Here is a 17,095-nt window from a genome sequence, read left to right on the forward strand (position 1 = left end):
TAACTTCTAGACTCCAAACGGGCTTGTCCAGCTCCTCATACCTAGCTGGGCATGGAATGTTCTCCAGAATATGTGTGGCCAAATCATTAGGAAGTATTTCCTACATCCTCTCATCATTCTACCTTCCTTCTATCACCACATTGTTAACATTATTTATTGTTTCATCACAAAAGAAGTCTGGAGGTGTGACAAAATATAGTGATCCCAAACCTGTCCAATTGTCAAACCAAAAAGGGAAGATCCCATTTTTAGTTTCCATAGAATTTGATGCTCAATAATGTCCCTACATTCTAACATTTTTCTCCAATTATGTGAGCCACCTCTCCAAGGCACCACCATGGCATTCAACTTCTTACAATATTTCTGGCTCATAAAGGAGCTCCATAGAGAAGGCTTGGTCCTGAAGTTCCACCATAATTTACAAAAGAGCGCCTTAGACATGTCATGTAAAGATCGGAATCCTATACCTCCTTCATTATAAGGCAAGCATAGGGTATCCCATGAGGCCCAATGTCTAGCTTTACCATCTATAGAATTGCTCCAAAAGAACCTAGCAAAGAGTTTATGTAATTTGTTGATCACATTGGTAGGTGGGTTCACAGCTGATAGTAAATGAACGGGCATGCTTTGTAGAACACTTGTGATCAATACTGCCCTTCCTCCGATTGATAAGAGCTTTTCTTTCCACGTTTGAATTTTGTCAAGCACCTTAGTGATCAAACTTTCATAAAAATCTATCCTCCTTCGTGAATAAAATATGGGGCAGCCAAGGTATGTAAACGGAAATTCTTTTCTCCCTATTCCAGTAATCCTTTCAATTTTCCTCACAACTTCTTCATTTGTTGAATGATGAACATATATGGCAGATTTGGTCTTGTTGATCAATTGACCTGAAGCTATTTCATAGGCCTTCAAAACCTCTATAATTAATCTCAAAGACGTGGCATCTGAAGATGAAAATATGATTGTATCATCTGCATAAGCAAGATGATTAATCTTAGGACTCCACTTAGGCAATCCAAAACAACAAAAATACAAGTTCAAATGTAATGCATTCAATCCCCTAGACATTGCTTCAGCAGCCAGAATAAATAATGAAGGTGACAAAGGATCTCCTTGTTTCACACTCTAGTCGACTTGAAGAAACCATAAGGTTGGCCATTATCAAGTACTGATACCAATTGTTAAAGACAATACCAAAGATTAGGCCAATAAATCTTTCTGAGAACCCCATTTTCCTCAATACTTTGGTGAGGAATAACCAGGATAATCTATCATAAGCCTTCATCATGTCAAGCTTTAGTACCACATTAGGGCCTGCCTTTGTTCTCAATCTGATGTCAATGATTATTTCTTGAGTAAGCAATATATTTTCTACAATACTTCTTCCTTTTACAAATCCTGCTTGTTCATCCGAAATAACATTAGGCAAGATATCTACCAGTCTCTCATGAACAACCCTCGATATAATTTTGTTGGTGAAATTGCTCAAACTTATTGGCCTCAAATCTGAAAAAGTATGCACATCTTTCTTCTTAGGTAATAGAACTAAATTTGTGTGAGTCACAAATTTAGGAAGTTCATGCCCACAGAAGAATGCCTTTACCATCTCTAATATATCAACCCCAATGATTTCCCAATAAGCATGGAATAGTTGCCATTGAAATCATCCGGTCCACACGCACTATCCCCATTCAAGCCAAATATTGCCTTTTTCACTTCCTCCATGGTTGGTATCAAAGTTAAATTCTGATTCTGCTCCTCATTCATCATTGTAGGAACATGATCTAGTATCCTAAAGTCATTAGGCACATTAGATTCATGAAACTGCTGCTGGAAGAACACCACTGCCTCATTTGCCATTGCTTCTTTATCTTCAATCCAATTTCCTTCACTATCTTGTATTCTTTTAAGCTGCAGCTTTTTCCTCCTCCCATTGACATGAGCATGAAATAGTTTTGTGTTTCTATCTCCATCCTTGAACCATGCCATACCTGCCTTTTGTTTCCAGAAATCTTCCTCTAATGCCCATACACGAATTAATTTAGCTTGCACCTTTTGGAATCTTTCCCGATTTTGAATGGTAGGGTTGAGTTCAAATTGAGCTTCATGTACCTTGACTACCTCCTCCAAGCTTGCTATTTTCTGAAAAATATCCCCAAACATTGCCTTACTCCATAAAGATAAGGCTTTCTTCAGTTTCTTCATCTTGACGTTAAACATAATGAATAGACTGGCATGAAAATCTGCATGCTAGTTTTCTCGAACAATGTCTAAGAAGGTGTCATATTTCAACAAGAAATTGAGAAATCTGAATGCTTTCTTAATTGGAGCAATGCTTGGATTACAACTTAGGAGCATTGGACAATGATCAGATCCAATTTTGGATAGGTGATTGATCTCCAAAGCTGGCCAGAATTCTTGAAGTTCCGTATTACCCAAACAACTATCTAGTCTTTTGAATATACAATCTTCCTTAGCTCTCCCATTCCACCAAGTATATATACTTCCTTTAAAACCAAGATCAAATAAATTACATGTATTAACACAATGCCTGAAGACATCAATCTCATTAATATGAACTGGAAGCCCCCCAAATTTGTCTTCTTCATCCCAAATTACGTTGAAGTCTCCTCCAACTAGCCATGGCAATGTCATATCACTTGCTAAAGCATAAAGAGTATCCCATAGTTCAATTCTTTCTATTGCATCGCATTTGGCATACACTAACGTAATTATAAACTCCTTGTGTTCATCAGTATCAATTAGCTTCAAGGTTAGTTGTTGCTCCATATTAAAAAGGATTTCAAAATCATATCTCTCGCCAATGAATACCCATATTTTGTTGGAAACATTAATCACTGCTTGTTCAAAACCCAATCTCCTTCTATGTTGATCCATCTTCTTTGCTTGTTGTTTCGGCTCCATTAAGGCAATAAAATGAATTGGTACTGCCTATCCATTGTAATGACTCTCTCAAAGGCCTGCATCATATTGACTGACCTGATATTCCAAATCAAAGCATTCATCATTAGATTAGTAATTTGGATATGGTTCTTCTCGTTTGAACTCCAGGAGCTTGCACCCCATAATTATCCTTAGCTTGTTTTCTTTTACCCCTCCCAGTAGATTTCCCTTTTTCAATTTGCCTGGAGAATCCACCTTGTCTTTCCACGTTCATGAAGTTCTGATCAGTCGATTCTTCATCCATATCCTTTCCTTTCGCTTGTTGATCCTGTTCTTCTCCTTCATGGTGATCGTGTCCTATAATCTAATTCTTTGTTGATTCAACCATCAAGTCCTTGCTAATATTGTCGTGCTGCACCAATCCAGTTGTAGCAACTGTATTTTTTGGACTTAGTACTCCTTCCTTAACTGCTAACTTTACTACTCTATTACCTGGGCAAGCAACTTCAAAATTCTTCTGTGTATCATTTACCCTTTCCTTCAATGCACTGTCATGTTGATCACCTGGGTCAATTGGCTGGGATATGAGGTTGGAAAATTTGGTAGGGTCTACTGTAGCATTATTCTTTGTGGAGCTAGTGTTAGAATTAGGATTATGAGTAACGATTTGGTTAGATATAGGAGCTGGATTATGGCTAGTGGTTTGTGATTGGATAGAAGCTTTGTCAACAACATGCTCATCAGTATTGCCTTCATCAACACCTTGCACCTCAACTCAATTACTCTTGGCCTTAACACTTTGTTCTTCCACTTCTGGATCATCTTCTTGTACTTCCTCTACATCTTCATGACCTTCTAGGAATTCACCTTCATCAGATTCCTCTTCAGTTTGTTCACTCCAAAATTTACCTTCTTGGAAATTCACACGTTTTCTTTGAATTCCCTGTTCCGGAATAACACTTGTATCAAGAGATTGAAATGGGATTTCTTGACAGGATTGGTTTGTGGTAACATTGTGTGCAGCAAACACTCTACTAACCCATTGTGAAGTTGATTCCTTAGGCCCTTTATCTTTTGGAGTAAGACTCGCACCTACCTTAGCCACTTCAACAGTAGCATTAGGATTGAAAGATACTGCTGCTGCATTTAAATTCCCAGTTTTGATTGAGCTAAGTGTAGGACTTTCCACGACATTACCTTGATCAACTATTGCCAGCTGTCTCTCCTTTACAATTACTTCATCAACTTTGTTTGATTCTCTCCCAACTCTTTTAGGTGTAGGACTACTACCTCTGCTTTGATCTACCAATGCCAGCTGATTATTTGCTTCATTATCTCCAGAATTTTCCGACAATGTAGCAAATTTGTTATTAATTTGCACAGCTTCTACTGGGACTATTTCTTTCCCAGAATTATTATTATCTTGATCCACTTGATTCCCAGATTTCTTCACTCTATTATCACGCACCTACTTCCATTGCTCACCTAAGTTTCCAACAACTTTCCCACTTGATAGAATCATCAGTGGAGCAGCTTGTTTGACTTTTTCCTTGTTACCTTGTACCACAACTTCATTAGCAATCTGCTGCTCTACAGTTTTGTTTTCCATTAACTCCGGGTAAATTCTCCAACATTCAAGCATGTCATGGCCTTGTAACTTACACTCTTTACAGTACTTCAACAAATAATTGTATCTGACTGTCACCCACTCAGTTCTAACATCTCCTGTTGCCTCATTCACGATATCCATACGCACCTTTTTAGGAAGATCCTGTAAAAGGTCAACTAGCACCTTAACTTTTGCACAACTTGGCCTTGTCTTATTAATCGCAGCCAAATCAAGATGAAGTGGCTTTCCCACCGCAGAAGCCAACGAGAAAAGGCATTCTTTAACGAAATACGTTGGTAGCAAATTTGGAAATGAAATCCACGCCATTACCTTAGGTGTTTCCTCCCCGGCTTTGAACTTCGCATCATAGATCAAAGTTCTCAATTGGTATTCATGGCCATACTTATCTTTCACATAATACACACCCTTCGACGTAAAATCAATAAAATCTTGCCATAACGTCAATCGTATTAACACATGTTTGTCACGAAGGTACCCAATATTGCACTCGCCTTTAATTCCACATTGAAGCGGGACAATTCGACGCAATTCATTAAGCTCAGGCCACCCATACGAGAATTTACAAACTACCGCATATTGCAAACCTTCGATCACGTTCATTCGATCAACCTCTTCTTCAGTGAACGTTACCATGGGCTGTCCTTGAAGAATAACTGCTCGATGCAATGGAATAGGATCAACAGAACTTTGTTTTGACGAAGTTCCATTAACTGTTGCATTAATCGCTGCTGGTTTCAGGATGTTCGAATAATCTAAGGGTTTGGGTATTGTTGAAGTGTTGTTAGGGATGGAGAGGGATGCTTGGGAGGGCTGACTAGCCATGGAAGAAGGCTGGTCGCCGGCCGGAATGGCCATTGACAACCACAGGGAGCTGTTCGAGGCAGTCTTCTCTAAAATCTCCTGTCGCCAGAGCTAGGGCAACTTTAGTTTTTCAAATTGCCAACTTTAGACAAATAGTGTCGAATTCTTCTTACTCCACCATTTCAGCTTCCTCCATTGGAGGGTTGACTCGTGCTGCCTGTTCTCTCCACCGGAAACCATACTCCTTGAAGCTCTCACTAGGCTTTTTCTCTATCTTAGTCAAGGACAGGCGATCTGGGACAATCTCTACGTTGTACTAGAAATGCTGAGCGAAAGCCTGAGCCAAGTCATCCCAGGTGTACCATCTGCTGTTGTCTTGGCGATTATACCACTCCAATGCTGCACCACTCAAACTTTGACTAAAATATGCCATTAACAGTTCATCCTTCCCGCCAGCACACCTCATTTTGCTACAAAATCCTCTTAAGTGGGCTACAGGGTCTCCATGCCCGTCGTACAAGTCAAACTTAGGCATTTTGAATCCGACAGGTAGCTGGACATCAGGAAACAGACATAGATCTTTATATGCCACACTCACTTGGCCACCTAACCCTTGCATATTTCTCAGTGACTGCTCCAAGCTCTTTACCTTCCTAAATATCTCCTCTTGCTCTGTGTTTTTGGGTAGCTTCTCAGTTTCGGCAGGAAGGTCAAAGTGAGGAGTGTAAGAGTAATGATATGGGACTTTGAAGGTAGGCTCAGGGGCATAATATTGGTTATCTTGGGCTTGGAATGCCGGCTCACTGGAAGATCTATGGAGGGTAGCTGGTGGAGGTGCTACGAAGACAGGGGCAGCCGGCGGAGCAGGGTGGGTGGTTGCTTTGGCTGGTGGAGCTTGGATGGCTTGGGAAGAGGTGCTAGGATAGTGATGGTAAGGGGTGAAGCTCGGTGCATGTTGTGGGGATAGATCAACAATGGTGGGCTCTTGAGACTGAGCTAGTGGTGGGATGAAAACAGGGTTGGCGGGGTATGACGGTGGAGGATGCCCCTTCATCCATGCCTGGTACATTTCGGCCATTTGGTGCTTCAACTTATATACCTCTTCTTTCAAACCAGACTCAGATTCCTCCATCTCTTTTGGCGGGTCAATAACACTTGCATCCAATTCTTTGCTAGCCATAATCACCTTGTGTTTAGACCTGGTGTTGTACGGGTGACTTGCCAGAATGCCAAACAAACTAACCACCTTCCTGTTCTCAATAACAACAACAAACTTGTTAGTGTTTAAATGTTTAACAGATAGGCAACCGCACGTTTAGGACGCAATGCACCTAAACAGTTAACCACTTCTATTATGCATTTGAACGGTTGCATGCTTCATCCCGGCCTTAACGAACTCTTTTCACTTTGCACTTTTTCTTCTCTCTTTCCTTTTCATTCCTGCCTTTCTTTAGTCACTATTGATTTTCCCACATGGTTCTTGTTGCTCCCCTTTTATTTTTTTGCACTCGCTTTTATTCTCTCATTTTGCCATTCTTTCTTTCCTTTCTTTCCTTTCTTTTTTTCTTTTGTTCCTTTTCCATTTTATGCTTATGATCGAATCCTATGGGGATTGCCTATGTATCATGACACCGCATGAATCGGATCATTACGTAGTTCAGGAGAAAAATGCAAAATAAAAGAAAGAAATATTTTTGGGTTTCAAATAAAATTAAAAACATAAAAACATTCTGACTTTACTTTATTACCATGACTCCATCATACAGACTTAAACACTAAAAAAAAACAAGACTCGAAATGGACTAACAGATTCTAAAAGAAACTGAAATACATACTCGAAAAATAAAATCAAGAATACATAAGTGCCTCTAATACTGCTCCAGGGGCCCGCGGGACATCAATCAGTCTCGCCGCGAGCCTACGTGCCATATCTTCTTAGAGGCGATATAGGTCATCCATTATCTGATGGACAAAAATCATTACTGCAGCAAAGAACATGGACCTGGTCATGTCCTCGCATTCGTTGCACTTCATCACAATATAGTCAGCAATTCTTCTAATCCTTTCCCTGATGACGCCCTTCTCTTGTAGCAGACGTCCAATTTGTTGAGATCTGGCCTCCAAAACTTGTGTGGCCGTATGATTTTGCTCTTGCAATTGATGCAGGTCCTCTTCTAGTTGCGACATCAAGGCATAGCAGTGCTCTCTTTCGGCTTTGAAGTTCTTTGCTTGCTTGGTCATTTCATTCTCAAGGGTATTGATCTTTTTCTTCAGACCCGTGATTCCTTTGTCATACCTGTCACGACCGATTTCCACAGTAGGTCGTGATGGCTCCCAACACCATTGCCGGGCAAGCCATCGCGGAAACAAAATACTAACTAAACCTTCTTTTACTTTTACTCCGAAATAGTTGGGATAATTCTTTAAGTTGAAATAAACCAGAAACGATTAATAAAGTAGTGAAAATCATGCAACCCAAAAAAAATAATACTGTCTACGATTGTGTGTGCCAAGACCTTGTGTCACAAGCTGTGGGCAACTAGTAGAATATACAAAAGAATCATACTATCCTACTGTCCGAAACGGAATAAACAACAAAAAAAATACATAAGGAACACTTCTTTAGGCTGCTGAACGGCATGGAAGAGAAGCAGCTCACCGTAGAAGTCTCGAGTCCGCTCAGATATACGCACCAGACTGATAGCCAGATACACCTGCCTCAGACCCTGTACAATTAAGTACAGAAGTGTAGTATGAGTACATAAACAATATGTACCCAGTAAGTATCCCGTCTAATCTCGAAGAAGTAGAGATGAGAGGTCGACTTGACACTTACTAGGGTCAAATAATGTGAGAAGAATTTATAAATAGCATGGATAGCACAAGTTAATAGCATTTAAAAAGATCATGGTATAGCAGTTCTTCCTCAAGTATTTTCATGGATAATCACCTATATTTCAAGCAGATATGAAATTTAGTCCTCAGAGAAACGCTAGGAAAACATATGCAAGTAACACCGTGGGACGTACGGCCCGATCCAACATAAAAATAAATTGTGCACTGCCGAGGGTCGAACGGCTCGAACCATAGATGCATCTATTACCCCGCTCGCGAATCATCCATGCGACGCGGTCAAATATAGACAAACTCTTCAATAAGCAAACATTAATATACATATCTAAGGAGTAGCTATTCACAGGAATACCCAATATTCTCTTTTAAAAGACCAAACAGGATAAGGTTCCTTCACTAGTCTCATTTACCTTAATCAAAATAGCTTATACGAATTCGAATTTATCATCAAATTACAAGAATATCACGTAGAGCATGCTTATGGGTCCTAGACTACCCGATCTTAACATGATAGCCGCTACGCACGGACTCTCGTCACCTAGTACGTACGTAGCCCCCGCATATAATGGCAATTAATTCAATTATTATACCTATGGGGACAATTCCCTATTACAAGGTTAGAAAGGAGACTCACCTCGCTCCAAGATGCACTACCAATTCAAAGAACGAGTCCAAGCCCTCAATTCGGAGCCGAACGATCCCAAGCTAGTTAAACGAAGTTAGAACTAGTTAATATAGACTCGCAAGATTGAATTCTAGCTATTTACGAAATTTTCTAACCATTAACGCAAGTTTCCTAACATCCGACCCCGGGCCACTTGATCGCGGCCGTCTCAACACTACACAATGGTAGGAAGAGTGGGTAGCAATAACTAATACCCGAATAGCGGATCGGGGTCGAATTTCCACAGGGAGCTTGGAATGGAGTTGTATTGCCGGTTTTAGTTTAGAATTGCGTTTGTACTTCTAATTGCACTCCTAACATTTTTGGGGGTATTTATATTTAAAGCTACTTTTGTAATCTAAGGATTAAAGCTAAATTATGCTAAGAAAATATTGCTAAGCTGTGCTTGATATAGGAAAAAGGCACTAGGGTTGTGACACTACCTAGGTGGCTAGCTAATGGGTAGAAGCTACTAAGGGGAGATTGATAAATCTGGGTTTAGTGCTATAGCTGTTACACAATTGCACTGATTCTCACACCTCTCGGTAGAGAGAACAATTTTGCCCAATTGACTCTCTCGAGACCAATTAGGTAGGCCAATTAGACCGGGCAACTACGGCTCAAGTAGGGTAGTTACTCTTTCGAGGTTAAACCCGTTAATTGGGACTATCATTCTCATGGGTCCATCCCAATTCCTTGTTGAGTTAACTTTTAGGGTCATATGACTCTCTCTCTCAAGAAGAGTTAGACCCACTAAGCTTGAATTCATGTTTGCAACCACAAATTCTAAATTGAAACACAAGATCAACCCAAATAACTAATACCCAATCTCAATCTCACCCTAGAATGCAACACCCATTAACTACCCACACTAGGGTTGAGCCACAACCCTAGCTAATGGGTTTAGCTAGACATAATTAAAGAAGAAACAGTAGAAATAGATGATGAAATGAACATAATAATTGATTACTACTTAAAATCTATGATATTCAAGAGTAAAATTGCCAAAATAGGCTACAAAATACTCCTCACGAGCGCAGCTCTCGTTCAGCAGCTAAAACATAACCTAAAAATGTCAAAAAGATCTATTTATACCGAGCTAGAAAATCTGGACAAAAATGCCCCTGCGGGGTAGGCGCGGACCGCGCAAAAAGGGAGCGCGACCGCGTTAGCTCTTGGACTCTTGAACTCTGTTCTCTAAAGTTGGGACCGCGGACCGCGCAGAAATGGAGCGCGGTCGCGTTTCAGGACAGGCGCGGACCGCGTAAAAATGGAGCGCGGCCGCGTGGCAGTACTTTGGCAAAAACACCATCTCTCTGAATCTTATCTACGCGGACCGCGTAAAAAGGAGCGCGGACAGCGCAAATTGCCCTTGAATGACCCAGTCTCCGAATCTCCTAGCACGGCCGCATGGCAAAACAGTGCGGTCCGCGCTAGGTCTTCTTGTTCCCTACTTCAATTGGTCTTTGACACTTGGCAGGTTTCACTCCGTTTTGAGCCGATCTTTGACATTTGTCTTCTTGTCGCTCAAACCTGCAATCAAGCGCAACTTGTAAGGATTTTGGGATTATTTTGTGGCAATTCATAACAAAAGCAATAGCAAGTAGGGGCATAATAATGCTAAAATCCTAACTTATCAACTCCCCCAAACTTAAACCTTTGCTTGTCCTCAAGCAAACAAAATAAGACCTACCCCAAATGAGCAATCCAAGAATTTCCAGCTATCCTAAAGTACCTCAACAAGCATCAATTGGGACTAACAATTGCCCTCAATACGAATGCATCATTAACACATTTTAGGCTTTTGAAAACTATGGATTAAGTATGCCACAAGAGCATCAAGGGTTGACACATTTCATCAAAGATCTTTTCTCAAATACCTTGGTCAGTGTGGAACCCAAACTCAAACATCCTCAACTCTCCCTAAGCGAACCTCACCTTTTAGAGTAGTGACACACAAACCGAGGTTGATGGGATTTTCACTCAATTCTCTCAAAAAGAAGGTCACAAATCCGGCTCTAGGTACCATATGCTTGCCCCTTATGTAAGTATCCACTAATGTAGGTTCCGTTCAACTCAAGATCATATAGGGCTTTTGTGGAGTCATTGTAAAGGCTTTTGGGCAAGGATAGGACATCTTTTTGTTCAAGTGGGTTCAATCTTCCCTTAAGCACTTCTTTTGATTCATTTTGGCACACTTTTCTTGACTCATTTGAGTATTTACTTCTTTTTCAAGGGGTTAGAGAGACACACTGTCACTCTTTCTTATGCAATTCAACTCATTTCTCCTTTTTCTGCTTTTTTTGCACTCCCTTTTTCACCTTTGTTTTCTTTGAATCCCCTTTTTGACCTTATTCACTTTGGTCTTTCTTTTTATCTTGTCTTTTCTTCCTTTTTCATTGACTTTCTTTTCTTTTGCTTTTGTACCTTTTACCACATTGTTTCCTTTCTTGCCTCTCCCCCCAAACTTAGACATTTGTCATTTACTCAAGGGAAGATGTGGGTGCCAAGAGAGGGTCTCATTAAAAACGGGTATAGGCTTGTAGTTTTGGTTAAGAAGGAAGTTTAAGGCTCAAAAGGGTTAACTAGGGAATCATTTCATTGGTAGGCTATGGAGTTGTTCAACTTAGCATTTGGATCAAGGAGAGCCTATAATCACTTCTCAAGTCAAATTTCACCTAGGATTTCGCCTCAACAAACATTCGGGGCAAGTTCTAGACCATCGGCTCGGGACTTGGACTCACAATTCTAATTCTCACCACACACCCTCAAGGATTGCTAAAGAAATCGAGTCGAGGGCCCACAACGACCTCAGTTACGATTCAAGCGCACAATGGTTCAACAAGACCGCATGATGATTGTTTGGTCCACAGAAGAGTCTCAAGGCCACGACTTTCACCATCCTAAGCACAACATTATGTCTTTGACCATGGGATCAAAGGCAAATGTGTTAGGCCCAAGTGAAGCTTTGCCTGAGGTACCCTTAACTACGTAAAATCAAAAGAAAAAAATCAAAAACGGACTCAAACCCTTAAGAAGGTTGTCACGCCATCCATCATTGGGAAGAGCCACCCGGTTCGCACAACACTCTACCCTTGGAAAGAACCGTGACATTAAGAAAACCAAGGGCTTATTGATAACGCCAAAACCAAAACAAAAGGCTACGAGCCTAAATACCAAGCTAAAAACGAAAAATTTTAACGAAAATAGAAAAACCGAATGAATATGTACAATGGGGAGTAGAATATACAATGGGGATGATTATATACATAAAGTAGAGAAGTAGCCAAAATTAGCAGTTATATACAGGCCAACTATCAAATCTAAAACATAAACTAAAAATCAAATATATACAATCATCCAAATGTATCAAAAATCAAAACAGTAGGGCGCACCCCCACGAATAAGAGCTGGCATTGTCCCCAATGCCAACTACCAAAATAAGCATAAAAACAGAGAAAGGATATAGAATGGCTCCTCAAGCCTGATCCATCTGCATGGGCTGATCAGTGGTCCCCTGGTCCTCTGTACTGGCAGGAACCTTAGACTGGTTCCCGACCTACTGCTGCTCTGCTGCTGGGACAGGGGCCGGGTCATGGACCGGCTGAACATCTGGTGGAGCAGTGGAGGTACCCTCCTGAACCTGTGCCACCTCTATCACAACACCCTCAGTGCTAGGAAGCTTCCTCTTCTTCCTTGGGTGCCTAGGCTCCTCCTGCTGCTGTGGCTGTGCTGCTGCTGGATCTAGAGCTGGATCCCCCAATAGCAAGTCTAATGGCATCTGGTCTGCCAAAAGCTTGTCCACATCTGCTCGCAGCTTCTTTACCGACTCCCGAGACGCCCTCGACTTTCTCATTTTCTTATGTTCCTTTGCAAGCTCCTTCAAGGCCTTGCCATGTGAGGCTACCGCCGTAGTCAAGGTGGCCTGGGTCTCCAAAATCTTCTCCTGGTTGGCCAGGCGCTTCTTCAATGTCTCCTCAATGGAAGGAGGAATCTGAGCAATGGCTGGTGCTGAATGTGCCTCAACTGTAGGAGCCAAAGTGGACAACTTGGATGTCGCTGCTAACATCCAGTTGTTTAGACTTGCTAAAGACTGACTGAGCTGGTGGGCAGTGAACCGATGAGTCTTTGAAACAGGAACTTCCGGGTCAGTTGATGTAGAAGGACCTGGGGGTAAGGGCTCACTGGTGGAAGTGGTCGGGATGGAGGATGGTCCAATAGAAGGCTCTACCGCAACTCGCTCCTCAGACTGCCAGTTGGGGCAGAGGTGGGTGGCTGGTATTTTTTGGATTTTGGGTTGTCTGAACCCAATTGGCTATATCAAGAATAGGGGGCCACTGGCTTTGTCTTGACATCAAATCGCTTTTTCTTCACCTCCAAATCCCTAAAGTACATGGACAGAGTGTTAGGGAAGGGGTAGTTTGTGTTGGTCTCCTGTCCGACTGTAGAGATCACCCTCGAGATGATGTTGCCCACATTGAGAGGAAGCCCGACCATGATAGATGCCACAAGAACAGCCCGGGCAAGAGGAATTGAGTGATCATGTGTGGAGGGATCAAGTCTACTACAAACGAATGTCAACCAACCCTTTGCTTCAAAATTGAATGTGTTCAGTAGAATCTTCTCCCCTGCCTTCAACCATTTTGGAACAGTGCCCAGGGCTGCCAAGTACTTGGCCAACCAGGGACGCACCTCCTCACCCATTGCTAACTTTGCTAAGTATTCTGTTTCATCCTCCTCTTTGAACCCCAAATATTCATTCAAGGACTTCCCATCAAAAACCACCATTTTATCCCGCACCTTCGTCGCCTTTGTGTCCTTAACCACATGAGAAACATTGCAATAGAACTCTTTTACCATATGCTCATTGGCATCAATACACCTCTCCTTGAAGAAGCCCCAGCCATCTCTAGTACGAAATTGCTCTTGCACCTTTGGGTTGAGAGGTAGAAGATCACTGTCAATGAATTGTCTCTCCGGGATCAATTTCCTCACGGGCCACCACTCTCTAAATTTGTGGAATGCTATCTCACTCACAAATCTGTCTGCCTAGGCTTCAGGTTTTCTGGTTCGATCAACTCCCCCGACTTGAGGCTCACCTCCCTCACCATATCCTGCACTCTCCCCAGATAATGAAGCTGTGGGGGAGGTGGAGTATTGTTCCTCACTTCTTACTACGGACTCATCAAACGAATCCGAAATTACATTGACCGGTCTCTTGGAGGTGGGTGAAGGTGGAGGAGTGTCATGTAATTGGAATGGGTCAGAGTGTGAGTGGGGGCTGATTCTGAGGTGATGCTCCGGGAGGGTGCATACTCACTCCCCAAAGAGTGGGAGGCAGCCCTATCAGCAGCCCGTATCAGCTTGGGGAGTGAGTTTAGCAATTCTTTTTCCCTTTCCCCCTCGGGAGGAACCACCTCTCTCGGGTTGTTGTTATTCTGTACCTCCTCGTTTCTTAACCATGATCTGCAAAAATTACACGTCTAACATTGTTAGTTTAAGCACATGTAGTGAATTAGATGAATCACACAGGAGGGGAAAACACAGGAATTTGCATAACACAGAAACAGTACACAGGGGCGCGGACCGCGTAGGTCTGGAGCGTGGACCGCGCAGGGCATATGCCCCCCGGTGAAGCTCTCTGAATCCCCCCAACGCGGTCCGCACTGATATAGACCGCGGCCACGTTGGGCCAGCGCGGACCGCGCAAAGATGTGACGCGGCCGCGCTGGTTTAAGTAGGCACCACAGAAAAAACTACGCGGACCGCACACAAATGATGCGCGGCCGCGCTGGGCCATTTAAATGAACTGAACTAGGGTTTAGCATTTTGGTCCATTTTTCATCAAATCTTTGGGTCCTAGTTGTCCCTACTCAATTTCTCATATTGAAGTTCATGCCCAATGTTCAAGATAAACATAAAAAAGCTAAGCTAATCATTAAACCTAAGAAAAATGAGAAGAAAAATAAGAAGTTATACTACTAGGAAGCAAGGACAATAATTAAAAATTAAAACTATGAATGAAATAAGCAAGGAATGTTACCAGGTGTTATGAAGATTCAACTATTTGAAGCAAATGTCTCGGTGAATAGTAAAAATTTAAGCCCAGGAAGTCAAAGTGCGTAAAGGGTAAAATGAGGCCTAGGGTCTCTATTTATAGGAAAACTATGGGACCCATCACCTACCTACTAGCGCGGCCGCGCAAAAATGGACGCGGACCGCGCTGGATTTCATTCCTTCACACTGAGACGAGCTGCCCACGCGGACCGCACTGTTTTGTTACGCGGCCGCGTGGGAAACATCAGAGAGCATGACATTTGGGCCTTCCCAGCGTGGACCGCACAAAAGTGCTCCGCGGCCGCGCTGGAAACTTCAGAGACTCAACACCCCATTGGACCAGCCTACGCGGACCGCACTGCTTTGTAGCGCGGCCGCATTTGCAAACTTCAGAGACCTGACATTTTTGTTCTGCACTGGTTCAACATTATCCCTGCAACATATCACAAACCATTAGCTCAAAAATCCTAGTCTATAAAGAAAATCAACGAAATAGAAAAAGACATGGGTTGCCTCCCAAGAAGCGCCTGATTTAACGTCGTGGCACGACGCATGTTACCATCTCATCATTTCAAATGAAGGAGTGCCACCACGTGGCTGTCATCAATCTTCCCCAAGTAATACTTGACGCGATGCCCATTAACCCGGAATACCTCACCATTTTTGTTTTTGAGATCAAGAGCACCAAAAGGAGTCACAAATACCACTTCAAAAGGGCCACTCCACTTAGACTTGAGTTTGCCCGTAAATAACCTCAACCGGGAGTTGAAAAGAAGAACCATATCACCAACCTTGAATTCCTTTCCCCGAGCATATTTGTCGTGAAGGTACTTCATCTTGTCCTTGTACAAAGACGAGCTGGAGTAGGCATGAAATCTAAACTCATCAAGCTCATTCAATTGCTCCACTCGGAGATTGGCTGCAACATCCCATTCCAAGTTCAACTTTCTCAATGTCCACATAGCCTTGTGCTCAAGTTCCACCGGAAGATGGCAAGCTTTACCAAACACCAACCGATAACGGAGACATACCAATTGGAGTCTTGTATGCCGCCCGATAAGCCCAAAGAGGATCATCCAATTTCTTCGACCAATCGGTCCTATTAGCATTCACCGTTTTGGACAAAATACTCTTTATCTCCCGATTTGAGACTTCCACTTGTCCGCTAGCTTGTGGATGATAGGGGGTGTTCACTTTGTGGTTAACTCCATACTTAGCAAGCAATGAGTCGAAAGCCTTGTTGCAAAAATGGGACCCCTCATCACTAATAATGGCGCGAGGAGTACCAAACCTCGTAAAGATACTCTTTTTCAAAAATGCTACAACACTTCGGGCTTCATTGTTGGGTAGAGCCACGGCTTCCACCCACTTTGAGACATAGTCCACCGCCACGAGAATGTAAGTGTTACCACAAGAGCTCACGAACGGACCCATGAAATCGATGCCCCAAACATAAAAAATATCCACCTCGAGAATTGTATTGAGGGGCATTTCATCCTTCTTGGAAATACCGCCGGCTCTTTGACATGCATCACATCTCTTTACCAATTCACTAGCATCCTTGAACAGCGTCGGCCAATAGAATTCGCAACGCAAAACTTTTGAGGCCGTCCTCACCCCCCCGTGATGGCCACCATAGGGGGAAGAGTGACAAGCCTCCAATATGCTCATTTGTTCACTTTCTGGTACACATCTTCTTATCACTCCATCCGTGCAAATTCTAAACAAATACGGATCATCCCAATAGAAATCCAAGCTATCCCGCTTGAGTTTCTTCCTTTGGTTGGAAGAGAGCTCACACGGGACGTTACCAGTCACAATGAAGTTGGCGATGTCCGCGAACCATGGCATTTCACACATAGAAACGGAAAGAAGCTGCTCGTCAGGGAACCTATCATTAATCTCAATACCATCACTTGGTCTCCCCTCTTCCTCTAATCGGGACAAATGGTCTGCAACTTGATTCTCGCTTCCCTTTCTATCCACAATCTCTAAATCAAATTCCTGAAGGAGTAGCACCCACCTCATCAATCTTGCTTTCGAATCCTTCTTAGTCATCAAATAACAGAGGTTGCATGGTCCGTGTGTATGATCACCTTTGCTCCCATAAGGTAAGGTCGAAATTTCTCCATCGCGAACACAATAGCCAATAGCTCTTTTTCCGTCACTGTGTAGTTTCTTTG

At 42.5% G+C, this 17,095-nt stretch overlaps 1 protein-coding gene across 1 annotated transcript; it reads right to left on the minus strand.

The window, feature by feature from the left end:
• Nucleotides 1-2,253: 2,253 nt before the first annotated feature.
• Nucleotides 2,254-2,928, minus strand: LOC109220945. Its single transcript, XM_019385413.1, has one exon. The coding sequence runs from the start codon at nt 2,926-2,928 to the stop codon at nt 2,254-2,256; it is 675 nt and encodes a 224-aa protein (XP_019240958.1).
• Nucleotides 2,929-17,095: the final 14,167 nt, after the last annotated feature.

This window comes from Nicotiana attenuata, unplaced genomic scaffold, assembly GCF_001879085.1.
Source record: "Nicotiana attenuata strain UT unplaced genomic scaffold, NIATTr2, whole genome shotgun sequence".
NCBI lineage: Eukaryota > Viridiplantae > Streptophyta > Magnoliopsida > Solanales > Solanaceae > Nicotiana > Nicotiana attenuata.